This window comes from Drosophila yakuba, chromosome 2L (assembly GCF_016746365.2).
Source record: "Drosophila yakuba strain Tai18E2 chromosome 2L, Prin_Dyak_Tai18E2_2.1, whole genome shotgun sequence".
NCBI classification, from domain to species: Eukaryota; Metazoa; Arthropoda; class Insecta; order Diptera; family Drosophilidae; genus Drosophila; species Drosophila yakuba.
Window position 1 is genome coordinate 18,807,534 of NC_052527.2, and position 24,794 is coordinate 18,832,327.

Below are 24,794 nucleotides of genomic sequence, written 5' to 3' on the forward strand. Positions count from 1 at the left end.
CCTATACAGATCGATGTTTTTGCAGCAACTTCAATGTTTGCAAACTATCGGCGCAATCGATTGTCGGTGCCATCGGTGGGCTTCCAGCACTAGACACTTCGACGTTTTTTTTTGCCACGGATTGTGTATGTAGTTTTAATTGTGCTCGAAAAACTGCGTTAAAGTGGATGTCAGCGTGGATGAATTGCCTCTCAAAGAACTAGACATATTGGACAACGGTGAAGCGCGTCCAAAAACAATGCAAACGCAATAGTTCCATTTACTAAAACGGGTACGAAGGCAGCTCGAATTTGAGTTGCAAAGTGCGTAGCACAAAATTTTAAAGACATTTTCAAATGGAGGGAGAAAAAGCAGCAAATTGACGCTACATATATATGTATTTTGTCGAATTAATGGGTCCATTCGTTGTTTTTTGTGTGTGTTCCGCTATTGCAGCAACTTCAAAACGCTGCTGCAAACGAATTCTGTCCATTTAGCACCCAAACACCACTGGAAGCAGAAGGAAATGGTGTCTACCCGCCAAATGTGCAGTGGAGGCGGTACGTCCGCTTCTGAGGGGCTTTCGCCGTTCGGTAGCGCGGGACCGGGATCGGGATCTGGACCGGGAATGAGTTCCGGATCAGCAGTGGCATCAGGATCGGGAACTGGAGTACAGGATCCCCCCGAGTCCATTGCGAACCGAACCTCCGTCCTGCGGCGAACCACCAGCTATCAGGGACACCAGGGACAGAACCAGGCCCAGGGCCCTTATCGAGTCGTCTCGGCGGGCAGCCTGGCTGAGTCTGCCAGCGCGGTAACTCGCCACCACTCGTATTCCATGCAGATGCAACGGCAGAAGTCACCAACGGCCACCACCACCAGCAGCGCAACCGGCCTGTACGATCTTCCCAACGAGCTGATTGAGAAGATCCTCAGCTACGTGGACTACAAGAAAGTTTCAAATCTCAGATTGGTAAGTGCACAGACCCTCCGTTCCACCCAAAGCACTGGCTATTAAATCAATAAAAAGCAATTTGCCCAAGTGCAAGCGTGGTACGGCTGGGTTATCCAACCAACAAACTACCTGTACTTGTATGCCTGTTCTGTTATGTATATGGTGAATTCTGCCGCTCTGCTGTTATGAGCATTATTTTTCGCTATGCGTTGAACTTTCCTCGACGAATTTTTGATTTCCCTTGGCAGGAGGCAATTAAAATTTTGTCACGAGGGCACATGCACTTGCGAATACTTATATTTAGCAGAGCACTCGGAATCTTGGCTTCGGTTGGGGGTATGACGAAAAGTATTGCCTTTTTTGGATTTAGTGGATTTAAATACGCTAGGTAATGGACTCTTGGACTTTTTTTTTAGGATACGACTTACTCAACACAGAAAGCATTAATATGAATAAATAATAAGCTAGATGAATGATTGATGACACGTTCAAATACAGAGATAAACTTATATTAATATCTAGTACTTACTTACCAAACAAACTATACCAATTATAGAAATATCTCCCTTAAAAAGCCACGAATTACGAATAAATAATTCCAAGAATACTTTCACAGAGCAGCTTTAGTTCAAGGTCCAGAGGGTAACTACACTTCGTTGATTGTTTCTCGTTGACATTTTTGCCTGCACCCGCGTCTCCCATCCACAATTCGTTGTGTATGTATGCACGGTTATTTGTCGTAGGTAGCGGAGACAAATGTAATCTGATATAATTTAATAACAAGCAGAACCACTAGCTCGTGGATGAATGCGGGCTCAGCAGCCGAGAAAAAAATCGGAATCTCAGCTTATCTTAGCCCAAAGCCAGACACATTTTTAGCTGTGTACCCTCCTGTTAACTCGATTCCCGGATATTCATACTTGCAGGTGTCCCATCGCATGAACGACATTTGCATGGCCATGCTGAACGCTGCCTTCTCCAGACAGATCAAGACTACGTTGAGCCGCTTCCAGGCGATCAAGGCTAGCATGCCGCGCCGGGAGTCCCACCGTCGTAATCATCCGCTGGCCTGCGAGTGCGACATCATCGAGACATGCTACATGCGCCTATCCCTGCTCCAGATGTCCATGGGCAAGCATATTGAGCGGGGCCATTGTTGCTTCTTTCCGGGCGCCGTAAGTGCAGTGAATCACCTACCCGAACCCTACGATCGCTAATGGGTTTTTTTCTTTTTTAGATACTAGACGAAGTCCAGGCGATTCTCAATTATATCAGTATTACGCCTAGGCTGCAGCGACCTTATCGAGTTACCGACGAGCTCTTCGATCTCTCCACTATGGCCATGGAATACTTTAAGGACCGCATCGAGTCCACGCTCCCTGGTCTGGCGTATTTCAACAAGGACTTTTATACGCTGCCTACTACAACAAAGCGACGTAAGTGTTTTGCATTTTTTTCAGTCACCAACAAACTAAAAAACAAAATTTCAACCTAACAGCCGCGCTTGCCATCAGTTCAGATCTCGAAGACAGCGCCACCAACTCGCCACCTCAAAACCACATGGTGCTCCGAAAGGGCATCCGCAAGATCAAGCAGGGCATGAAGATGTACAATAACCAGCTATCGGTGCTGCGCACCGAACTCCGCAACTGTAAGCGCAAGGCCGCCGAGCAGAGCAAGCAGCTGGCTGAGCAATCAAATCTCCTGGCGGAGCAGCAGAAGCAGACGCTGGAGTATGCCAATCGTCTGGACGAAAACGACAAGAAGAACGAGGAGATGTCTCGCAAGTTCTCCACTCTATTGCAGGTGAGTCGAGGCTCGATTTTATATTGATTGGCATTGAATTTCTTTCTTGCAGGAGCTCAACAAGTGCAAGACGGAGCTACAGTTCTGGCGTTCGAAGAGTCCGGCCACATCTGCCATATGCAGTTCGTGCAATCAGAAGGTGGCGCCTGTGGTGCCGCCTGAGGATTTTCAAGTGCTGGTCAACCAGGGTGTGGATCCCGAGCACTTTATCGTCATCAACGACGATGCGGATGCCGAGAGCGATGTTAGTGTCGGTGAGCTGAAGGAGTTTGCCTCGCCGGATGAGTCCACCACAGCCAAGCTGCTGGCAGTGAGTACCGCAGCCAAGAATCTGAAACGCAAGATGCCATCAGAGAGCCAGTCCAATGCCATAGCGTCCACCTCGAAGGCAGCAGAGGTTGCCCAGTCCCAATCACAGTCGGTGGCCACCGGCAATGCAGGAGCTGCGAAAGCTGCGGGCGGCTACTCCCCAAAACTGTTTTATGGCAATCATCAGCGCAGCGGCGTGATTGTCAGCCCGGTTTCCAAGAATATGGGGGTGGTTCAAACAGCGGACAAAGTGGCGCCCGGATCAGAGGCTCTTGAGGAGCCGGAGGAGGCGAAGAAAGCACGTAGAGTACAAAAGGCCAACAGATATGTAAATACGCCCGGCAAACGCAGTAAATAAGCATTAGGACTTACGCATATACACTTTACATATTTTTTACCACTTATTTACATATAAAGTGTGCATGCCGTCGTTCACCTGACCCCACGGATGTGGGTTAGGAATCGGGGCATGCGCCGTAGTGTTAACGGAGGAATCAAATTAATATATACACATATATCTATTAATGTCAAATGCAGTAGGCATTTCGAATATTATTCATTATTATTATTATTATCAAGTACAACAAACGTGTCTGTATGTTCTTCGGTTTTAACGCCCCGCAAAAACCAACTGTAGTTAACCACCACTTTACACGAACATCACACGATTCCCGTAGTTACTGGCAGAGCAAAACAGATAATAATAATTAAAAAGCAAATTAATTTTAACTAAGATATACAACAACAACAAAAAAGCAAAGAAATATTTTAAATAAAACTTTAAAAACATTAAAATCAACTACTACCAATCTGGTTTTTACGCTTGCAATCATTTCCTATACTGAATAAGAATTTTATTCTATTGACTTTGTCGAAAGAAATTTCTGGAACAAAATGAGAAAGAGCCACCTAGAGATAAGATAATTTTATTTACAAGGTCAAATATCGAAACAAGGTTACAGCTTTTGTGAGCGTTGCTTGCCAGCCAATGGCTTATTGCGTTCATCCCAAAGGGTGACCCCATCACATGCACAGATTCTTTTAAAGTTTTCCAAGATGCCCGCCGAACGAGCAATTATACCACACGCGATCCTGGTGGGAAAAAAGTTAAACATGTCAATGATACAAAGAGTGGAGCATATTTATATACCTTTCCCCAGAGTTGCCGTCAATCAGGCTCTGTTCATTGGCCCCGCGTCCCAGGTCATCGGCATTGGCTGTTAGAACGACAGCCCTCCCGATGATGTCCCAAACCTCTAGCACTGGATCCACAAATCTAAAGGTGGCCCTGCCATTTTCATCGGCTCGGATGTTGCCCAGATCTCCAGCGTGCCGCTCCTCTGCCGCAGCTGCAGGACTTCCATGTGGCGATTGGCGGGGATTGTAGTGATCTCCGACGGACAAGCAACCTGAGGAAGTGTCTCCACTCTCGTGAATGTGTAATCCGTGTAATCCAGGCGATAGACCGTCCACAACGCCATCCACCACCACTCCAGGCTCCTTGTCTGCGGTGATGGTGGTAAACCGAACCACTCCCTGGATAGCTGTCTTATCCACTACACTTCCTGTGGTATTTATGAGGGCCACCGCCGACTGGCCGCCAAATCCAGAGAGGACAGCCCGGACCCCGGTGGCTTCTATCTTGTCCTGAATCTCTGACCAAGGTCGTTGGGTCTGGACTATCACTCGACCCTCCTGGGTGTCAATTTCCAACTGGCCGAACCCATCAAGCGCCGAACGGAGTGCTCCGGCATAGGACTCGTCACCTTTTCGCATCTGCACTGCAAATTCGATCTGCACATTAACATGGAAGCAAATTTCCTGACCCAAAAAACATATACTTACCTTGATGGAGCTCATTTCTATGGTCAAAGTGCCGAATAACAATGATAAACAATCTTTCGTATCGATAGACCTCGATAGGTTCAGAAAAATCGCGCCTTTTGATATCGAAGAACGGTAGGTTCACACGAAACAATACAACGACAGTTTGAGTCGTCTTTGAAATGCCCACTAAACCTATAAATTAACTAAAACTTTAAACTATTATTCCTAATTAAGAAATATAAACCAATTGAAGTATTTTTGTGGTATAACGTTTTACATTTATGGAAACATAGTTCCCACCTCTGGTTGTGAACTTTTGCAATGTGACCGGATGCATAAAGATAAATACCGTTTAAAACGTAAAACAAATAATAGGGGGATTATACTGGAAAACAGTTTTTAGCTATGAAACTGTGAAAGGGTAAGATACTTTTTCTGTCTCCGAAAAAAATTATATATCTGTGTTTATTAATTTCATGCTTTTTGATGAAGAAATTGAATCCTGACTTTTAAATATAAAGCATTCCATATTACCAAGATGACTTTATAAATAATAATTTCGAACGTAGTGCCATAACAATATTTTAAATGCATAGATAAAAACTTGATTGAATATGGCTAAATACATAGGATATAAGCTGAAGTTGTCAAACGCATCTGGGCCCGATTGAAAACGCTAACCTAGAACTAGCTTAGATGCTAACAAATTTTATTTCCGTGCTAATTTCCAGACCTGTGGCTCCATTCACTTTATATTACGCTTTTAATTTAGGCTTAACTTTTCTTTATGGCCGCCGACAGTTTTAATCAATGGCCATAAAGAGTATTTTTAAGCCAAATGATGCTAATTTGTATAATTAAGAGCGCTAATTTTTGTCTACAAAAATTCCAAGCAACAGATGCTGGCTTATTTGAGGTTCCAAAAATACGTGCAACCAATATGAATGAAGTTTTTCCATACGAGCCACTTTATTGCAGCCAATTGCGCCTTGACTTTCATTGTGCAAAATAAATTAATTTCACTGGACCCCGTTATTGATGGCAATTTAAAAACAATTGAGAAATATTTAATATTGCCTTCAATTGAAGAACTGTAAAAGAAAGCACTACAACAGAGAATAATAATAAAGCCGTTCAATTTCCAAATTTGGCGAGTCGGCACATGGCTTTGTCAATTAAGATCTTTCTTAGCACGTCGAAGTAGGGATTGAGATGAATGATATCGGTGGATAAAAATTAGTCGCTATTAGAGTATCGCTACTAGGTCTAAAAGTGAAAAGAATATAAGAAGTCGATATACATAATTTATAGCACCACTAGTGCAATAGACCCTTTTGATTTAAATGTGATGGACGATACTTTACTACGAAATGATGAAAGAATGTACGACATCTCATAGTTCTGCCATGTTGTAATAATTTTTACAGGTCTGGCAAAGTCCACCCTAACGACAGATCGACGCCATACGCCCACAAATAAAAAGCAGGTGCGCTCTTTAGTATGTGCTCTTTGGGTCAGCGACTAATGACAACAGCTGTTCTTGTTGATAAATAGAATAATTGTTTTGGAGCAACAAATGCAAATCAACCGAATCGCCTTCGCCTGGAAGGATATACATACATATGTAACGGGAAAGTGAATAGATAAGTTGGCCTGAAGAGTGCGTGCCACGGCAAATTAGCCTTGCCTTTGTTTTACGTGCATTCCACAAAGACCCACACATACCCGTACACACGTACACAGACTGACCCTTACAGTGGGGCACTGGTATTGGTATTTGTTGGTTGAAGAGCGCATTTGGAGCTCTTTGGAGCTCTTTTGGAGCAGAGTGAGAGGCAAAGAGAGAAGACATAACGGGCTAGTGTATTTTAATATTAGCTTTGTGGCGTTCGCTCACCAAATCAGTATTTTTCGTACCATCGGCGTTAAAACACATGTTCAGCGATTTATTGCGGGAGTGTAAACTAATCTGAAAGAGCAAAAACATCAACAACAACACCAGCATCATAATCGTCGGCAAAGCAACAACAACGCCACCAGAAAATTTTAACACGTTGACGCTTTTTCTAGTGTTTATCGCGAGCGGAAAAGCTTACTAAGCGCGTAACAAGAACAAGCGAGACCCCGAAATCTTTTTTCATCTCGGTCTTTGCGTCTTTGAGTGTGCGTGCCAAAATTCAAATACGTCATCGACGCGCGCAGCGTTAGAACGAAAGGAAAGAAATAATTGATATACATAAATGCCAGCGAAAGATTGAATTCAATTGCAGGAGCAACAAAAAGCCAAACAAATTGAGGAAAAAAGTCCCCCCACCGCACAGTGACAACTTCAATTAATTAACTTGTTATTGTGTAGTAGCGTAGCAGTCCGCTTCTTGCCATTCACCGCGAAACGCAGGCACACAAAAGAACGTGCAAAACAGCTGGGACTCGGACTGAGAGTAACGGAACGTCGAGCAACAAGTGCAGCAGCAGCAGTAGCAGTAGCAACAACAACAACAACATCAACAACACAAAGCCCTTTCAATTGTGGGAGAGAGAGGAATATGTGTCTGTGTGCACTCCAATAAATACGAAGACAACGGCCACTTTTGTTGTTGCCACAATCAATTAGAGTGATAGCACGCGGCAGAGGAAAAGCAGCGCCGCAGCAGCATCCGCATCAATTTGCTGTCAGCATCTGAATCTTCGGGTCGGCATTATTCCGAAAAGTGTGAGTGTGAGCGTAGTTGCTCCCGTTCCGCCTCCGTAATCGCAAGTGCTTGTTGTTATTGTCGCAGTCGTCTGCGATCCGCGAACCGCGATCTTTGCCTGTGTTTGTAACGGCGACGTCGTCTTGATTGGAACGCTCTGTTTCTTGACTTTTTTCGTACTTTTTTAATTCCGAAACTGGTGTATCTGTAGTTTCCCGCTAACGGCGAAAATTCACACAACTCATTGATATTTTAACCTCGTGTCCGCGTTGGCTGCCGCTCGACCAAGGTTCTGCCACACAAAATGCTTGTCTCTTTGGGCTTTTCGAAGCCTCGCTTCGTCGGATTAAAAGTGCTCCTCTAGCACGCTAGCAAGTCCGGCCACATAAACAAGAAAACCAAAAACTTGAAAACATAACCCATTGAATTGGCAGAAAACGTTATCACCACCCACCGAATCGTACCGTTATCGTTATCGCGAAACAGAATCCACAGATAAAAAACGTTCCGTTTCGCTTCGTCGTAAATACAGTGCTAAATCGTGTGAAATAAACTAAAATCGCTGAAAAAACAGCCTAATTTGTCTAATGAAAGCCGAGAGCATTTGTGAATAATTAGCCCCGAAAAAAACCTGTTCGCAGTCACCGCAAAAATTAGGCTCCAATAAAAAGTGACGATCTAAGAAACTGGCATCTCGCCCGCTTGATATATAACACCCCAACACAAACGTACATTTCGCGATAACACCTATACTAAACAAAAAAAAAGAGAGAAACCAAATCCAGCGAATCAACTTCACAGTAAAGTCGCAAAGTCAGTGCAAGCCAGAGCTAAATCGTCGAGCAAACCGAGTAGTTGTGCGTACATCCAGTCGTTAAATCGCAAAAAGTCTACGGAACCACCCCCACAATCGCAATCATAATCTTGTGCTAATACGATCAGAATAATGTCAGCATTCTGACAGTGTATAACAAAACAAAGTTACATAATCGCCGTGTAAATCCAATTTTTTTGGAAACGAACCCCCACAAGTGCCCAATTGGAATGTCGAATATCTGACAGCGACCAAACAAACAGCGAAATCAGTCGAAGCCAAACTCAAAAGGGAACCAACTGCAGAAGGAAAGCAAGCGCAGCCTGTTATCAGTGAAATATACACACATATATATTCGATTTCAGCGTAAACAACTGCTATATAATGTCCGTCGCCATCTGACAGTGGTCCAAACAACCAGCACAAAGAGCTAAAAGTAGCCGCAACCAGTGACAAGTTTCACCAGAGCTAGTGAGACCTGTACTGTAGAACCAACCCAAGACACTTAAGCTTGCAGCACGGGCAAACAAATTCAGCGATAAATGGAGAAATCTGAAATACGACTGCAACGCATGTCTAATGAATATCAGTCGCAATCGAGCTATATGTATCTCCGGACCAAAATGCTGTTAAAAATCGAGAACACCCTACTTCGAAGCCATCGTCAGCGCGAGACCACCGGTATCAAGAAACTATACAATTCGTTTTTCGTATTGTTTTAATTTGCCCCCCGGCCAGTCCCAAACCCTCTCAAAGGCCCCAAGAACACAAAACGCACAATAGCCACCTTTCCAATTCCACTCAACTGTGAGCCAAGTTAAAAAAATTTACAAGAAGCAAGTTATACATGTTTTAAATATACATTAAATATATATGAATAAACTAGAGATATTATTTGGTTGTTAGTAGAACTCACGTCAAGTGCATATTGTTAGCCCTCGTATATCCAAAGTGCTGTGCGACGAACGAACGAACGATTAAGTAAGTGTGTCATATGAGCATTTTGAACAAGCCAAGCCAAAATGTTAGCCTAAGCAAGTAATCAGTAAGTGTCGGTCGATCAATATACGGTTTCTACTTCGAATATTACTATTACCATCAATAACTTTTGTTGCATTTCGCATTGCACTAAAAACTTGAGCAAAATTGCTGGCGAAATTACTCCGGTCGGAAGTAGTGTTTCGTAATACGGGTGACAGCGATCACGGTCCAATATTCAGGATTCGGATATCTAACCACATTAAGCACGGACTAAAAGAGACCAAAAAGCGATTCCAACGCCGTTAACTCACGTACCGAATGGCGCTTTCGTTTCTATCCCAAAACTCCGGTCTGTTGGATTTACAAAGCATATTCGATCCACAATATTCTCATCATCAACAACAACAACATTTGAGCCACCACCCTCAACATCACACTCAACAACATCAAAATCAACAACTACAACAACAAGTGGAGCAGATTCAACAACATCATCAACAACGCAATCTTTCAACAAAGTTCGATTTGAACCTGTTCAACGAACTCGACCAAATGGAATTCAACAACTTAAACCGCAGTCAATATCAGAATAATAATAATAATAACCATATCAGCAATAATCAAAACTCCAACAACAACACCACTAACGGTATTAGTGAAAATCTAAATCAGGTAAGATTAAAGGTTAGCATTCCTTAAATTTCCTTGGTAAAATTCTGATAGGTTACAATGCATTTTTTGCTTAAATATTTAAAAGGTCTTAGTTATATAGGGTAGGCCAGGCGGTAGACTCTCGGCATTATAAAGAAAAGCAGTCATACTCGTAAATTGATTTTTTATAAGTCATATTAATTATATATGATATCGTCATATACGCATTTACTTCTTTATTCTCAATGTAAAGCATTTCCTTACGTTATAGGTAGACCATCGAGGAAACTGAAAAAACACCACAGAATCTGAACTAATTATAGCTAGCCATATTTATACAACTGTTTTTAAGCTATAGTTTGTTTCTTGAATCGAAACTGTCGCCTCCCAAGCTCCTTACAATTGGGTGATTACATTTTTCCAAGCAAAATCTGTTTGCCTTGAGGCAAATATAAATATATAGTTCAATTGCTAATTATACTATATGGCGGGGTGTATCATATAACGAAATTGTGGTAGACAGATAGAGGGAAAAACAACAGAACAGCGCTTAATAAATAGTTGCAAATGTTACGTCAACAGTCGGACTCACTCTACCAGTCTATATGTGTTTTATCTTCCTTTATTTTTGGATGTATCTTTAAATAACGCCGCTCGTTCTGGGTCTTCTTTGGCCAGCTCTTCAGACTGAGCCGTTTTCCGTTTGTTTACACACATCGAGCACGCTCGCACTTATCTTTGGAAAGCATAATTGTGTGGAATCAAACCGGGTCCGAGCTCTCATAAGCAAATAAACATGAATCGATGGGTTTTTATGCCCATTCCCTCTCTCAGGTCAGGGAGAAAGAGGGTTGGTAGAGCTCAGGCGAGATTGCTGGCGACCTTATCAGCAAGGTTCGGACCTACATATACAGTATTCCAGCTGGACGGTAGAGATAATATTGAGAGGGCATAGCCTCGTTGGCGGCTAGACACGCTTTGCTGCTGGTTCTGTGCTTCTGATTCGGTTCCAAATTGATTAAACCGTCGAAATTACGTTTTCGAACTAAACTCCCATACGTTTCGGTTTTTCAGATCCAAAACCGCCACTTCATCAGCGGCTATCACCACCAGCATATCGGATCGGACTATGAGCAAGTGATCAACTTTGTTGACTCGCCGCCAAACTCAGAGGAATCCTGGACAGGTAAGGCCGCCGCAATCAGTGCACCCAGATCAGTCAGCTCACTTCATCTCCATCACCATCACCTTCCACATCTATCGATCTCGTAGAGAGCAGCTCGCTAATCGAACAAATTACGATTGTCGTAGACGGGCAGTCAAAGGACTCGCCGGGACCGCAAATCATCGACGTGCAGACCATTTTCCTGAACAGCGGCTCACGCAAAAGACGAATGGATTGGGACTCTTTGGACATTGGCCAAAGTGAGAACTCACCCACAGCATCGCAGAGCGGTGAGCTGCCCACCAAAGTGGCCCATCAGGAGAAGGACAAGCACAAGCGCGAGAAGCACTCGGGTGAGGATTATATTCATATATCTTTTACCTCTGACCCAATCATTTTTGTGGAAAATTCTTTGTTAGGACAGTAGAATAGGATCAAAATTACAAAAACAGCCCTCATGTTCTAAGAATAACCTACATGTAATTCAGATAATAATTCGGTATGAATCGGAATTTATAACTTCTGTCCTTTAACCCAATTACTATGGTAGTGACTTGCTCTTTGACTCCACCTATAGATTGTAACAATGGCAATTAATTTGTTCATGCTTTAAAGTCGTATTTAAACAGTTTTTTTGTTGTTTTATAAAGTCCAGAAGCTATGGAATGCAAATTTCAAAGAACAGGTCCGATAATTATGATAAAACTCAAACCCATCGCATCGATTGAACAAACTCAATGTATTTAAAAGTATAGAACAGAAAGATTATACAAAAATTTGTCCCATATTCTTGTTGTTCATTGAATTAGCTTGGTGATTTGCATAAAATGTAATCAATGAAAGTAAGCAGCAAGAATGAAAAACGCCTGGAACTGACTTGATACTTCTTCCTGGGATTGCATCTGGAATCCGAGAGCGAGTCAGAAACCCGTGTGTGCAAATTAGAAGCCGTCGTAATTGAGAAACCCGTTTCCGAGTTGCGCCTTTTTGATTATACAGTCCCGTGCAAGTATGAGTATATGGATATTGAGATGCCTAGACAGATGTATTCGATCTAACGACTAATTCGATCGATGGTCCGTAAGACAAACGTGAGACTCTCTGTTGTTGGGTGCTAAGTGGCGTAGTGGCGTATAAACAATGGAAGATGATCGCTAATTAATCTGTATCTATCAGGCACAGAAGTTATACGACTTGTGCGTGAGATCGCAATTAAATTTTGAGCTCAACAAAGGGCTAAGCCTATGGTGTTTGGAGATGTTGGGCAAACTTGGTGCAGGAGGAGTTGCACTTCGAAAAATCAGGTCTTTAAATAGTTTCATAAACTCATTAACATGCGACAGCTTTCAATATCGGAGTTAGGCAGCCGAATTACAATTAACAGACTGCGATGGTTAAAACCCGCCGTAAAACAGTAATTAACTTAGCACCTCCGCTTGTGTTAATCAATAGAGCTTTAATAATAGAACGCCACTAAAAAAATAAAATCTTCCCTCAGTAATTTTCCAATGGCCCGAACAAGCCCCCAACCAAAACCCTTTAAACTTTGTAGATATGCCCTCGAGATTGCTCCAAAATCACGCAGGGTCCCTGTACTAATTACACCGAAGCGAGTGACTGGCACTGGCACACTGGAACACTTCGAAACAAACAGATTTAGGTAGAAGCACTTGTCTGGGGGCACCCGACCATATAATTTGGACGCCAATCTAGAGCTCGGCCCTGTCTTTTAGATGGCTTATCATTCGGCAGGCGGCAATCGAAGTAGATAAGACTAAATGCTAGCGTTTGGCCGTACAACAATCCGCTATTAGGCAAACCTCCACGATTGTGGAAAAACTGAGATCATTCAAACTATTCAGAATTTCACGGCTATGGCGGAGAACTGAGATCACTCGACCGGGCTAATGGCTTCAGCTTTTGTCCTGCCTTTTTCCCACACTCGAGTTTTACATAAGAGAAGGCTTTAAGCCCATTTCCTCTTGCCATTTGTCAAGGGAACTAGTCGGAGCATCCATTCTATTCGGTTCGGTGTTCCTATATGTCCGCACTTACAGATACGGTGTATCAAACAATTGGCTGTGGCACTATCGCCAATGTGAAACGAGAGAGCAGCGCAATCGATGTGCGTCATTCGGTCTTGGATAACTCGGAATCAATTGTGATCGAGATATAAATTGTCCGATGAAATTGTCCACACAGCTAAAATTCCTATCTGTAGACGGATTAAGTCAATTAACGAGGCATTACAAACTTTTATTCGGTAAATTACTTTGTTTTTGGACTCGGCACTACAGTATAGACAATATATGGAGATGCATACATATATTCGGTTGGTGGCAGAGCACATAAGGTAAAGGGCTATATTTTCCGTTCTTTGTTTTCTTAGTCGATATCTATGCACATAATGTTGAGCTCGGAAATATTATTTTTGTTTTTATTTAAACATTTTAGTATAGTGTTGTATTTCAAAATTAGACTTTAGTGCATTATATTGGGAACCCGTGCCCAAAATGCATTAGTTTATGCTGTATAAAATTATACTTACGTCAATTAATTATAAATTGACCCTACAAGTGCCGCATTCTATAAATTCATGACAGCATTTATTTTAGCTAAGGCAAAAGTTTGACGTCAAAGGTTTGAGGTCGGCTATAGTTCTTAAGAGCGTCATTGAAAGCTCTGTGATAACGTCTAGAATCTAAAAGATATCGCAAACGTGACAGATACGGGTTGAAATATAGTTTTTGGTATTCTTCGAATTTACAGGTCGCAGCAGCTGGAGCGATGATATCGGCTTCGATCTAAACGCCGAGTTTAACAGCAACTCGTACTTGAACAAGTAAGCTAAGCCCTCCATCCTCCAACGGAACAATATCCAATTTGCGCTAATTTACGTTTTCCCACCGCGATCAGTGAGAGCTTCCTGTCGTTCTCCCCTACGCTGACCACCCTGAAGCAGGAGCCACAGACGGAGCAGATCAAGCCGAGCCCCAAGGCATCCCTGGACAATGCCGCAGCATCGCCCCCCATCGCCATTGCCAAGTTGGATGAGGTCCAGAACTCTCCGCCGCAGGCTATTCCTGGCCAGGACTCGGCTAACGGACCTGGATCGGCCGGCAACGGCAAACATGACGTAAACTCCGGACTCGCCTGCGGGTGTGGCTCTCCTCAGGGTTCACCAATAGCCAACGCGGAGTATGAGTTGAATGAAAAGGGAAAGCCCCAGCAACTTAGCGTTTTGGATCCAGCAAAAATCGAGATCGGTTCGGCCAACGGAGCTCCCCATGCTGATGATCACAAGTAAGGATTATTATGTATTTAGTATAGTTTATACTGCATTGCGTGTAATCTTTTTTCTACAAACCAATAGTTTTAAATGAATTTAGATTATATGAAAATGAAGTACAGTTTTGACAATCTTATAATAACATCCTTGCCTTTCCAGATTTCAGTACATTTTAGCAGCAGCCACTTCGATTGCAACCAAGAACAATGAGGAGACTTTGACGTACCTCAACCAAGGCCAAAGCTACGAAATAAAGTTGAAGAAGATCGGAGACCTGTCCCTCTATAGGGATAAAATACTGAAGGTGAGTCCAAAGTCTCTGTCCGCAGCCTCCAATTGAGGCGGAGAGTCATGTGATGCGGTGAATTATTTGACTGTCGAGTGAGCGACTTGGTCATCGCGTCTGTGTGACCGCATGTCTGTATATGGGGGGCTCAATTGATTTTAATAAGCCTCAATTAAGCCTTGCGACTTGAGGGATGCGGAGGCATTACCAGTCCATGTACATGTGAAATCTGCGTGTGCGAAAAAACTTTCCAAATGACTTCACTTCTTGCCACTTCTCACAAAACCGTTTCCCTCCCATTCCCTTTTGCAGAGCGTGATCAAGATCTGCTTCCACGAGCGCCGCCTGCAGTTCATGGAGCGCGAGCAGATGCAGCAATGGCAGCAATCCCGCCCAGGCGAACGCATCATTGAGGTGGACGTACCGCTCTCGTACGGCCTCTGCCACGTGTCGCAGCCACTGAGCTCCGGCTCACTGAACACTGTCGAGATCTTCTGGGACCCACTGAAGGAGGTCGGCGTCTACATCAAGGTCAACTGCATTTCAACCGAATTTACCCCAAAGAAACACGGCGGCGAAAAGGGTGTGCCCTTCCGACTGCAAATTGAAACCTATATAGAAAACACAAACAGTGCCACCACCAGCGGCTCGGGCAGCAACAACAGCGCCAGCGGCAGCGGAAGCGGAAACAGTGGCTCCACTGCCCCAGCATCACCGGAACGGACTGCCAATGGCAGCAATGGCAAACAAGCGGTCCACGCAGCTGCCTGCCAGATCAAGGTGAGTTAGGACAACTGCACCTAACGTATTCTTGGTTAGGCACGTTTATTGTCCGCTTAACGGAGAGAGTCTCCTATATGGTCCGTTCATATGATGCAGGATTCCATTTAAAAGATAGTAAAAGATTGTATTGCTTTTCTTCGTCAGTAAGCTAGATCTTAAATAGTTACTAATTTACTTCTTACACAAATACAGAGAGATTCAGCGGAATTAGATAGCTGTATGTATGTTGTCCGTTGATATCATCTTTATAGAGAACGACCTATTTTATTTTTAAGTTATGGCCACTTCTGTCCAAAAATACCCAACGGAATTTTACGGGAGAGAACGTAATCAGAAGCTACTCTGCTTTTCCAAACAACAAGTACCATAAAAAGTGTTTAATTTGTTTGTGCCAATAAAATTATCTACACTTGTATTCATATCTGGGACTTACTGCTATCCTAAAAAAACAAGAAACAAAAAGATTTTTGAAGTGATAATCATTATATAAAGGTTTTGAGTTTAATTGCCTGTAAAACTAGCATAGGGCGAATATATTCGATAATTGCCCTTTTCATAATAAATGTGTATAAGCACGATTACAGCTTATCATATTCCGTACAATCCGCTTAGAAAACGTATATTAAACGAATGTTCTTACAGGTTTTCAAGCTAAAGGGAGCTGACCGCAAACATAAACAGGATCGGGAGAAGATCCAGAAGCGGCCTCAATCGGAGCAGGAGAAGTTCCAGCCCAGCTACGAGTGTACCATCATGAACGACATATCCCTGGATCTGGTGATGTCCACCACCACTACTGGCTGCTACAGCCCCGAATAGTAAGTATTTCGATTCTTCAGATAATAAGAGAGATATAGAATCGTAGTGGGGCAGGGAAAATTCCCCCAGTTGTCATAGTTTCTGCTCCAGAATTGGGTAACAATTTTTATTGCGCTGCGCTGTCCCACAATCTTCCAATTGAGCCCGCAAATTTTTCCACAACTCTTGTTTATGTGACAGCTACAGACCGAGCTTTTTGATTTACGAACCAAGCGACTGCCGTACCATCCATTTACAGAACGTCCAGTTAAGATCAAGTGCATTTTACGTATTACGTAAATACTTGTTCTTTATCTGACCGTACAGTACGGTTCAGAGCCCTTAGGTAGGGTCTTAGCCATGTTTATTTTCAATACATTGTTATCCATGCAGTTCTCATCATAAGGTCAGACTATTGATTTAGATTTCGATTGATTTGAGTGATATAAGAACGCTTTTACATTGTATTTAAACTGCTACTTTTTGAATATAAAGATCAAAAGCATTATGTTTATTTGGGAATCCAAAACATAAACAAACAAACCAAGCGATTACACGTTGCTTTTGTGGTTCTATTAAATATGTATTTTATTTAGAATCAAATGTGAAGTGGAAAACGCTAGGTACAGATATTTCGGTGGAAATTTTCCATAACGAGAGCAAATGAAAATCATTCAGTTTGTCATTTGCATGATCACAATATCATAAAGATCAATCGAATTGAGAGCAGATACGAGCTTTATACAAAGAGAGAACACCTCGATCGGTGAGAGATCCGGAGAAATGGGACGAAAGAGATATGGATCCCGAGAGGTTTACAGAGAGAATTCGAAGGATAGTGGGGCTAAGAGATAAGTTAAGAGCACTGTGCTCCGTGGTCTTTGTTGTTATTGCGCCTGCTCCAAGCTATTTTTAGTTTAAAGTTGCTTTTAACCGGTTTTTGGTTTTGGTCTCTGTTCAATGATTTCGTTTTTTTGCATTCCGAGCACTATAGATAATGATGGCGAATGATATGCAGGTTGTATAAGGTCTTGTATTGTTGGGATCGATTTTATCGATCAGTTGCAGAAAAGCCTATGGATAGGTATTATCCACTCAAAAACCGGAAACGATGGGGGGGCGAAAGACGCAAGTCTGGATAACTTCCCCGGTGGTTAGGCAGCCATATAAAATAGATTCCAAACGGGTTTGCCTGACCAATCAGCCGCAACTGGGCGTATCGGGTGCCTCCTAAGCAAGGCAACTTGCTCGACGATGGGAAAATCGAATTGTGATTTCTGCGCTGGCGTTCCCCGCATTCGCGAACATGCGCTTGCATCTGAAGGATCGTCGCTCCTGCCCACCTCAGATACGGAACGAGCCCTACTGGATTTGTAGGATTTGCAGGAACGCTGGATAGCAGGCTTGTACTAATCACTTTCTGTGTCCTATTCCTTGCAGTATGAAACTTTGGCCGAACTCGCCCGTGCATATACCCAAGTACGATGGAATACTTCCGTTTGCGCCAAGTGCAGCTTCGCCGGCTACCAGCAGCAGCCCCATAGCCATCAACTCGGTGACATCGACCAACTCGCCCACCCTCAAGCTGATGGACACCACAAACATGGTCTCACCGCAGCATGTGCCCGCTGACATAGACGATTATGTAGGTGTCATTGCCCACTGCTCTCTAAGCAGACTTACTAACTAAACGACTCTTTATTGTCCATATCAGAGCCAGAATATAATGCCGGAATCGACGCCCTCACAAGTGACGCAGTGGCTGACCAATCATCGCCTCACGTCCTATCTCTCAACGTTCGCACAGTTCTCGGGAGCGGATATCATGCGGTATGTGATCTGGATCGCTTGGGAACCTTAGTTGTGCAATCGAACCGAATGTTTTACAATTATAGCTTCAAAGATAATATAGATAGTATTATATATAGATAGATAATATAGTATTAAGTGATACTAAGAACCCGAGTAGTTTTAATCGATGAAATTTTAGGATAGGTATAATTAAAAACGTCGGTCGATTGCAACTCACTTACTCTACTTAGGGGTTTTAGTTTTCAATCAATTCGTCAGAAAACTCCTCTTTTTCTGCTTAGCTGCGAGTCTTGGTTGCTTTTGATTATCATTTCATACGATTAAGCAATAAACAATATTACGTTTTAATCAGTTTGTTGAGCAATCTTGTTGACTGACATCTAATAAACTTACATAAAACAACTAAGGGACATGATGATTGCCCATCAAATCGATTACGACCAAGAAAACCGTAAAGTTTTTGCTTAAAAAGTTAAATGCCTTGATTAGATAGCTTGCATACTCAGTGAGATACTTGACTCGTTAAAAGTTATTACTCTCTAAACGGATTTATGGGTTTCTGTATGTAATAGTTCTACCTTTATCTCATGCCATATCGCACATTTCAAATATTTTTGTTCTCGTGACTTATTTATATTTTGGAATTATTTTTAGCATGTCCAAGGAGGATTTGATTCAAATTTGCGGCCTGGCCGATGGCATTCGCATGTTCAACATTTTGCGCGCCAAGTGAGTGTTACAATTTTGCAAAAATCAAATAGCTCTTCTAATTGTGAACCTTCCACCAGGACTATTGCTCCCAGGCTAACGTTGTACGCCAGCTTGGATGGCTGCAGCTACAATGCCATCTACCTGTTGTCGAACACGGCCAAGGAGCTGCAGCAGAAGCTGTTCAAAATGCCTGGCTTCTACGAGTTCATGGCTAAGGCCAGTGCGCAGGAGAACGGAGCCGGTGGTGCAGCCACTGCAGCTGCTGCAGCCCTCTTTAACAATTGGGGGATGCACTCCAAGTACTCGGGCAGCGGCTCCAATATCTTCAACGACGCCAACAAGAGCTGCGTGTACATATCGGGGCCATCTGGCATACTTGTGACCGTCACCGATGAGGTGCTGAACAACGAGATCAAGGATGGCAGCCTCTACGCAATGGAGGTGCAGGCCGGCAAGGTGATCCTTAAGCTGATCAACAAGCAGGACAACAACTAAGCTATGTTTTGGCAACGCAGATGCACTGTAGTAGTCACCACCCGAGGAATCAAGTATAGTTTATAGCATTTACACGCAGAAAGATGGCACATTGAAACCGTTTTTTATGTAGGTTTTAATTTGTATGAGATTTCGCGCAGCAATTTTGAACAAGTAAAAAGCAAGCAGCCCCCAACCCTGTTCCCTAATATCTTTGTTAAAGAACTAGTGCAAAATATTTAAGTTTCGTTTTCAGTCCTCACTTTAAGTTTTGTTTATTTTATATGTATTTTATACCACCTACGATATTCGACTACATATGCACATTTAATTCTCCGATGCGATTGCATTTCGATTCGTTCTTTTCCTACTTTTAATTTCTTTTATCGCTATGGCGTATGCTTATCACTTAAATAACTATTTGTTTGTAGAACCACACCAATATCAAATGTTTGAAGTAGAAAGAAAAAACCCAAAAAAAAAACAATAAATTTAAAATATTGATTATTACCTTGAAGTACAGTACCACGAATACAAGAATTGATCAATTGTTTCGAAGCAGAGTTCAACTAGCAACCAAACAACAACTTTTGTATGTGATAGAAGCAATAAAGTGTTATCCACAAGTGGACTGTCAAAAAAGTGTGTACTAATTACGTTTACGAATGATGGGGGCTCATTTTCAGTGTTCCATTCGACTATGTTCGATTGAACTAAGAGCCTACTAGGATGAATCGATAAAAGCATATTTTTATTTAGGAATTCCCCGTAAATGTACTACAGTACATAATAGTACTTTTCTATTTGGCATTTCTCCAAAATTGTTGCAGTATGGATGGCATCCGTATTATAATATTTTTATACCTTTATTTCATATGCTTCCTGGGTGAGTTAAACCATTATTCTGTGAGATTGGAATTGCATTATGCATTTGAGTGAACTCGACAGCTTGGAAAGTGCAGGGCGATTGTCAAATTTCCCAATATATGGTAGAGCAATCAAATCGAATCTTCACCTATCGCGATGCCAGCGGATCTATCCAACTGCAGCGCTTGGAAACTGTTCCATCTGGTGTCACTCTATTCATGTACTGCAATCCTACGGATTTCGTTGAAACTTTGTGCCAGGACAATGGACAGTTCTCAGTTCCGCTGCGCATGAGGTGCTTTAGTCCAATGCAGCCGGCGATCAAGCGGATTCGAGATGGGGATGGTTCTGGAAACCTGTACGCCGTGGGATATACCATAGATGGCAAGGATCTGGAGATCTATCGCTCCTGTTTTGATCCCCAGCAAGGAAGGCTCTTGTACTCGCAGAGCGATGTCTACTACAAACGATTTTGTAAGTAAATCATAAATGTGGTGGTATGCAGCCCTATTATAGTGATCGAATAGTTCCCAAGCGGCCGTTTGTGGAGTTTGTGGCAGATGAAATGTTCAGCCCTCAGGAGGCTGCTGCTTATATGAAGTCCAACATCTATTTCACGTTTAAATGCATTTACGGTGATGGCCAGTCGTACTTGTCAAGTGCCAATTCCTTGGTGATTAATCGAGGACATATGGTGGCTTCCGCGGACTTCCTGTTCACGGACCAGATGGGCAGTACTTTCCGCTATCTGAATGTGGTGCCACAATTCAAGTCAATTAACGATGGCAATTGGGAAAAGGTGGAGAGATGGGTGCGCAGTCAGATCCCGCAGTCGACCTTTTTCCGGATCAAGTCCGGCGGAATTGGCATCTTGACATTGCCAGATACCAGGGGCTTTCTTCAATCGGCTTTCCTCGCCGGCTCTAGGATCCCAGTTCCCGAGTGGACCTACAAAGTGGTACGGGATGCCACAGGCAATGGGCTGTACGTCTTCCTTACGTACAATAATACTTTTCGATCGGAAAGGCCCCAGTGCCTGGATATTTGTCACCAAGTTAATTGCCCCTTCGGACTCCCAAATAAACCCGCCGATGGATTCACCTTCTGTTGCGATCCCAAGCAGTTCCCATTTTAAGAAGGAAGCATTAATGCATATTTTATATAGGGACTGTGCGAAATTAACCTGCGTAATAATCGTCGACTAAATAATTCAGTATATTTATTCAACATACGCTCATAAGCTGAATATGGCAAAAGTTCTAAGCCAAAGGACATGCACTGCAAAAAAAACCAAATAAATTCTACATTTCTATTTTACACATATTTAAAATTAGTTTTTTTAGTTAGCTTTCGACGGGTTTTTATACAATCTTATTGTTTTAAAAACCATTGTTTGTATTTTGGTTATATTATGTTGTGGGTTTAATAATGTAATATTGTAAACCGCACCAGAACGATTAGGCAGCGCTTAGGTCGCCTAACGACATTTTAAATGCTATTGAGAAGCCTTATAAACACTTGACTGGATCATTTATCCATAAGTTCAGAAAAAATCTCGACGTGAAATGAGCAAAGGAGTAGAAATCTTTTACAAAGGCCAGAAGGTGTTCTTGAACATCTTCTCCTTGTGGTCTCAGAATGAACCCTGTTGGAGAATCATCCACCAGGTGAACTATGTCCACGTAATTGTGTTTTGGGTGCTGCTCTTTGATCTTCTGTTGGTGCTGCATGTAGTGGCTAACTTGAGCTACATGTCGGAGGTTGTGAAAGCCATATTTATACTGGCCACCAGTGCAGGACACACCACCAAGCTGCTGTCCATCAAGGCCAATAATGTGCAAATGGAGGAACTATTCAAAACATTGGATGACGAAGAGTTTCGTCCTAGAGGCGCCAAAGAAGAGTCTATCTTTGCATCAGCCTGTGAAAAAAGTAGGAAGCTTCGGAATTTCTATGGGACGCTGTCGTTAGCCGCCTTGGGTATGATCCTCATACCCCAGTTCGCCGTGGACTGGTCCCACCTTCCACTGAAAACATACAATCCGCTGGGCGAGAATCCTGGCTCACCTGCTTTCTGGCTCCTGTACTGCTATCAGTGCCTGGCCCTGTCCGCCTCGTGTATCACCAACATATGCTTTGATTCCCTCTGCTCCTCACTGTTCATCTTCATCAAGTGCCAGCTGGACATTCTGGCGCTGCGACTGGATAAGATCGGTCGGCCAAGCAGTTCTGGTGGCACTGTGGAACAGAAACTTAAGGAAAATATCCGCTATCACATGGCCATCGTTCAGCTGACAAGGACCGTGGAGCGTTTACTTTGCATGCCGATTTCGGTCCAGATCTTCTGCTCTGTTTTGGTTTTGACTGCCAATTTCTATGCTATTGCTGTGGTAAGCTAAAGATTATGAAAATGCAAGCTGATCAGATGTCACATTTACGCAAGTTAGAAAGTAACCATATTCCATTATTCGCACTTTCCCAACTTTCTCAACACGAACAACATTCCCAAGCGAATGCAGTTATAACTAATTTGACACACATAAACTTGAAATTATTTTAAATTGAATGGATAAGGATAAAATTGGTTATTTGTTTTACCTATATCAACTAGTTGTCTGAAGAGAGGCTGGAGCTGTTTAAATATATGACCTACCAGACGTGCATGCTGATTCAAATTTTTATTTTGTGCTACTATGCCGGGTGAGTAGGCTGTATTCGGCTTGCATACCAGACCAGTAATGAATTTCATCAACAGTGAGGTAACCCAGGGCAGCCTGGACCTTCCGCACGAGCTGTACAAGACCTCTTGGGTGGACTGGGACTACAGAAGCCGAAGGATTGCTCTCCTTTTCATGCAACGCCTTCACTCGACTCTGAGGATTAGGACAATAAATCCCAGTCTGGGTTTTGACCTAATGCTCTTCAGCTCGGTGAGTCGTGTCCGTGGTTCAACCTTTTTGTGCACTGTAGCCAATTTCCATAATGGGCCTTATTAGCCATTTAAGTTCGTAGCCTATAAAAGGCTTTCCTCGAGGGCTTCCTAATGGAAAAGTGAAAATCGTCAGCATGTCTCAGCATCAGATGGTTACGGAAGACTTCTATAAGTACCAGGTGTGGTATTTCCAGATCCTTGGTGTTTGGCAGCTCCCCACTTGTGCCGCAGACCACCAGCGACGTTTTCAGTCCATGAGGTTTGGTTTCATTCTGGTCATCCTGTTCATTATGCTGCTGCTTTTTTCGTTCGAGCTATTGAATAACATTTCCCACGTAAGGGAGATCCTAAAGGTATTCTTCATGTTCGCCACCGAAATATCGTGCATGGCCAAACTATTGCATTTGAAGTGGAAGAGCCGTGAGCTTGCTGGTCTGGTTGATATGATGTTGTCCCCAGAGTTCGGCGTTAAAAGTGAACAGGAAAGGCAGTTGCTGGAATCGGATAGAGTGGCGGTTGTCCGTATGAGGAACTTCTACGGCATTTTGTCCTTGGGTGCGGCTGGCCTGATCCTTGTAGTTCCCTGTTTTGATAACTTTGGGGAGCTACCACTGGCCATGTTGGAGGTGTGCAGCATCGAGGGATGGATCTGCTATTGGTTGCAATACCTATTCCACACCATGTGCCTGCTGCCCACTTGTGTCCTGAATATAACCTACGACTCGGTGGCTTACTCGTTGCTTTGTTTCTTGAAGGTTCAGCTCCAAATGCTGGTCCTGAGATTAAAAAAGTTGGGTCCTGTGATCGAACCCCAAGGTAACGAGAAGATCGCCATGAAACTGCGTCAGAGTGCCGCCTATTACAACAGGATTGTTCGGTTTAAGGACCTAGTGGAGCTGTTCATAAAGGGACCAGGATCTGTGCAGCTCATGTGTTCCGTTCTGGTGCTGGTGTCCAACCTGTACGACATGTCCACCATGTCCATTGCCAATGGCGATGCTATCTTTATGGTCAAGACCTGTATCTATCAGCTGGTGATGCTCTGGCAGATCTTCATCATTTGCTACGCCTCCAACGAGGTTACTGTCCAGAGTTCTAGGCTGTGTCACAGCATCTACAGTTCCCAATGGACGGGGTGGAGCAAGGCAAACCGTCGGATTGTCCTGCTCATGATGCAACGTTTCAATTCTCCGATGCTCCTTCGCACCTTTAACCCCACCTTTACTTTCAGCTTGGAGGCCTTTGGTTCTGTAGGGCAGCAGAAAGTCCTTTATATAGCTCAATAACTAGTTATGTTCTTTTTCTTTCAGATTGTTAACTGTTCTTACAGCTACTTCGCACTGCTGAAACGCGTCAACAGTTAGATTTCAAAAAACCGAAGCGCTTAAAATTTTTCCACTGGCTTTAGTAGATTTTCAAAACCCCTTAAAACTTTATGCACATTAAATTCAAATTATTGTGGAGACATGAGCAGTTGCTTAATAAATTTAATTGTTAAATAAAATAAAGAAAATGTATCATCTTCCTCCTTTCCTTGGGTTACTTACATATATATAAATTTTCGTTAATTGGAATGTCATTACATATTGAAACTATTTTCAAATCGTGGTAACGGTTTCTGCGCCGGATGGTCACACTACAGAAAATACTAAAACGCTGACT

The 24,794-nt window shown here is 43.0% G+C and overlaps 7 protein-coding genes across 9 annotated transcripts; 6 read left to right on the plus strand and 1 right to left on the minus strand.

Moving 5' to 3' along the window:
• Positions 1–89: 89 nt before the first annotated feature.
• Positions 90–3,585, plus strand: LOC6528871. The gene is made up of 6 exons (XM_002089867.3): positions 90–271; positions 436–952; positions 1,861–2,109; positions 2,172–2,370; positions 2,433–2,740; positions 2,793–3,585. Exons 2-6 carry the CDS (start codon positions 506–508, stop codon positions 3,405–3,407), a joined length of 1,818 nt encoding a protein of 605 aa, XP_002089903.1. The 5' UTR covers positions 90–271; positions 436–505; the 3' UTR covers positions 3,408–3,585.
• A 374-nt stretch (positions 3,586–3,959) lies between these two features.
• LOC6528872 (copper chaperone for superoxide dismutase) lies at positions 3,960–5,145 on the minus strand. 2 transcript variants are annotated; one of them, XM_015198752.3, is made up of 3 exons: positions 4,895–5,145; positions 4,200–4,830; positions 3,960–4,141 (listed from the first exon to the last, which is right to left on the minus strand). In XM_015198752.3, exons 2-3 carry the CDS (start codon positions 4,823–4,825, stop codon positions 4,006–4,008), a joined length of 762 nt encoding a protein of 253 aa, XP_015054238.1. In that variant the 5' UTR covers positions 4,826–4,830; positions 4,895–5,145; the 3' UTR covers positions 3,960–4,005. The 2 variants fall into 2 exon arrangements, with proteins under 2 accessions (XP_015054238.1, XP_002089904.1); XM_002089868.4 differs by having other exon boundaries at positions 4,200–4,843.
• A 1,641-nt stretch (positions 5,146–6,786) lies between these two features.
• On the plus strand, positions 6,787–9,523 carry LOC120320829. Its single transcript, XM_039371638.2, has one exon. It carries the CDS (start codon positions 8,926–8,928, stop codon positions 9,103–9,105), a length of 180 nt encoding a protein of 59 aa, XP_039227572.1. The 5' UTR covers positions 6,787–8,925; the 3' UTR covers positions 9,106–9,523.
• Positions 9,524–9,675: 152 nt separating this feature from the next.
• On the plus strand, positions 9,676–19,975 carry LOC6528873 (upstream-binding protein 1). Of its 2 annotated transcripts, none has more exons than XM_002089869.4 (12): positions 9,676–10,036; positions 11,090–11,201; positions 11,288–11,533; positions 13,950–14,022; positions 14,097–14,483; positions 14,629–14,773; positions 15,068–15,535; positions 16,181–16,356; positions 17,777–17,981; positions 18,051–18,166; positions 18,803–18,877; positions 18,937–19,975. In XM_002089869.4, the coding sequence occupies exons 1-12, from the start codon at positions 9,683–9,685 to the stop codon at positions 19,352–19,354; spliced, it is 2,775 nt and encodes a 924-aa protein (XP_002089905.1). In that variant the 5' UTR covers positions 9,676–9,682; the 3' UTR covers positions 19,355–19,975. The 2 variants fall into 2 exon arrangements, with proteins under 2 accessions (XP_002089905.1, XP_015054097.1); XM_015198611.3 differs by having other exon boundaries at positions 11,327–11,533.
• A 113-nt stretch (positions 19,976–20,088) lies between these two features.
• LOC6528874 lies at positions 20,089–21,523 on the plus strand. The gene is made up of 3 exons (XM_002089870.4): positions 20,089–20,219; positions 20,282–20,674; positions 20,728–21,523. The coding sequence occupies exons 1-3, from the start codon at positions 20,165–20,167 to the stop codon at positions 21,333–21,335; spliced, it is 1,056 nt and encodes a 351-aa protein (XP_002089906.2). The 5' UTR covers positions 20,089–20,164; the 3' UTR covers positions 21,336–21,523.
• Positions 21,524–21,723: 200 nt separating this feature from the next.
• On the plus strand, positions 21,724–23,243 carry LOC6528875 (odorant receptor 46a). Its single transcript, XM_015198613.2, has 3 exons — positions 21,724–22,590; positions 22,812–22,900; positions 22,956–23,243. Exons 1-3 carry the CDS (start codon positions 21,766–21,768, stop codon positions 23,194–23,196), a joined length of 1,155 nt encoding a protein of 384 aa, XP_015054099.2. The 5' UTR covers positions 21,724–21,765; the 3' UTR covers positions 23,197–23,243.
• Positions 23,207–24,645, plus strand: LOC120320440 (odorant receptor 46a). The gene has a single exon (XM_039371636.1). It carries the CDS (start codon positions 23,267–23,269, stop codon positions 24,416–24,418), a length of 1,152 nt encoding a protein of 383 aa, XP_039227570.1. The 5' UTR covers positions 23,207–23,266; the 3' UTR covers positions 24,419–24,645.
• The last annotated feature ends 149 nt before the right edge of the window (positions 24,646–24,794 follow it).

Bases quoted from the DNA above. Each gene is read 5' to 3' on its own strand.
- LOC120320829 (XM_039371638.2), top strand. From the start codon at position 8,926: ATGGAGAAATCTGAAATACGACTGCAACGCATGTCTAATGAATATCAG.
- LOC6528871 (XM_002089867.3), top strand. From the start codon at position 506: ATGGTGTCTACCCGCCAAATGTGCAGTGGAGGCGGTACGTCCGCTTCT. The intron at 2,371-2,432 runs GTAAGTGTTTTG...TCAACCTAACAG, and splicing joins GCCTACTACAACAAAGCGAC to CCGCGCTTGCCATCAGTTCA. The intron at 2,741-2,792 runs GTGAGTCGAGGC...TCTTTCTTGCAG, and splicing joins AGTTCTCCACTCTATTGCAG to GAGCTCAACAAGTGCAAGAC.
- LOC6528873 (XM_002089869.4), top strand. From the start codon at position 9,683: ATGGCGCTTTCGTTTCTATCCCAAAACTCCGGTCTGTTGGATTTACAA. The intron at 14,023-14,096 runs GTAAGCTAAGCC...CACCGCGATCAG, and splicing joins AGCAACTCGTACTTGAACAA to TGAGAGCTTCCTGTCGTTCT. The intron at 14,774-15,067 runs GTGAGTCCAAAG...TCCCTTTTGCAG, and splicing joins ATAGGGATAAAATACTGAAG to AGCGTGATCAAGATCTGCTT.
- LOC6528872 (XM_002089868.4), bottom strand. The intron at 4,142-4,199 runs GTATATAAATAT...TTTTCCCACCAG, and splicing joins GACGGCAACTCTGGGGAAAG to GATCGCGTGTGGTATAATTG.
- LOC120320440 (XM_039371636.1), top strand. From the start codon at position 23,267: ATGTCTCAGCATCAGATGGTTACGGAAGACTTCTATAAGTACCAGGTG.
- LOC6528874 (XM_002089870.4), top strand. From the start codon at position 20,165: ATGGATGGCATCCGTATTATAATATTTTTATACCTTTATTTCATATGC. The intron at 20,220-20,281 runs GTGAGTTAAACC...TGAACTCGACAG, and splicing joins TTATTTCATATGCTTCCTGG to CTTGGAAAGTGCAGGGCGAT. The intron at 20,675-20,727 runs GTAAGTAAATCA...GTGATCGAATAG, and splicing joins TGTCTACTACAAACGATTTT to TTCCCAAGCGGCCGTTTGTG.
- LOC6528875 (XM_015198613.2), top strand. From the start codon at position 21,766: ATGAGCAAAGGAGTAGAAATCTTTTACAAAGGCCAGAAGGTGTTCTTG. The intron at 22,591-22,811 runs GTAAGCTAAAGA...TATATCAACTAG, and splicing joins ATTTCTATGCTATTGCTGTG to TTGTCTGAAGAGAGGCTGGA. The intron at 22,901-22,955 runs GTGAGTAGGCTG...TTTCATCAACAG, and splicing joins ATTTTGTGCTACTATGCCGG to TGAGGTAACCCAGGGCAGCC.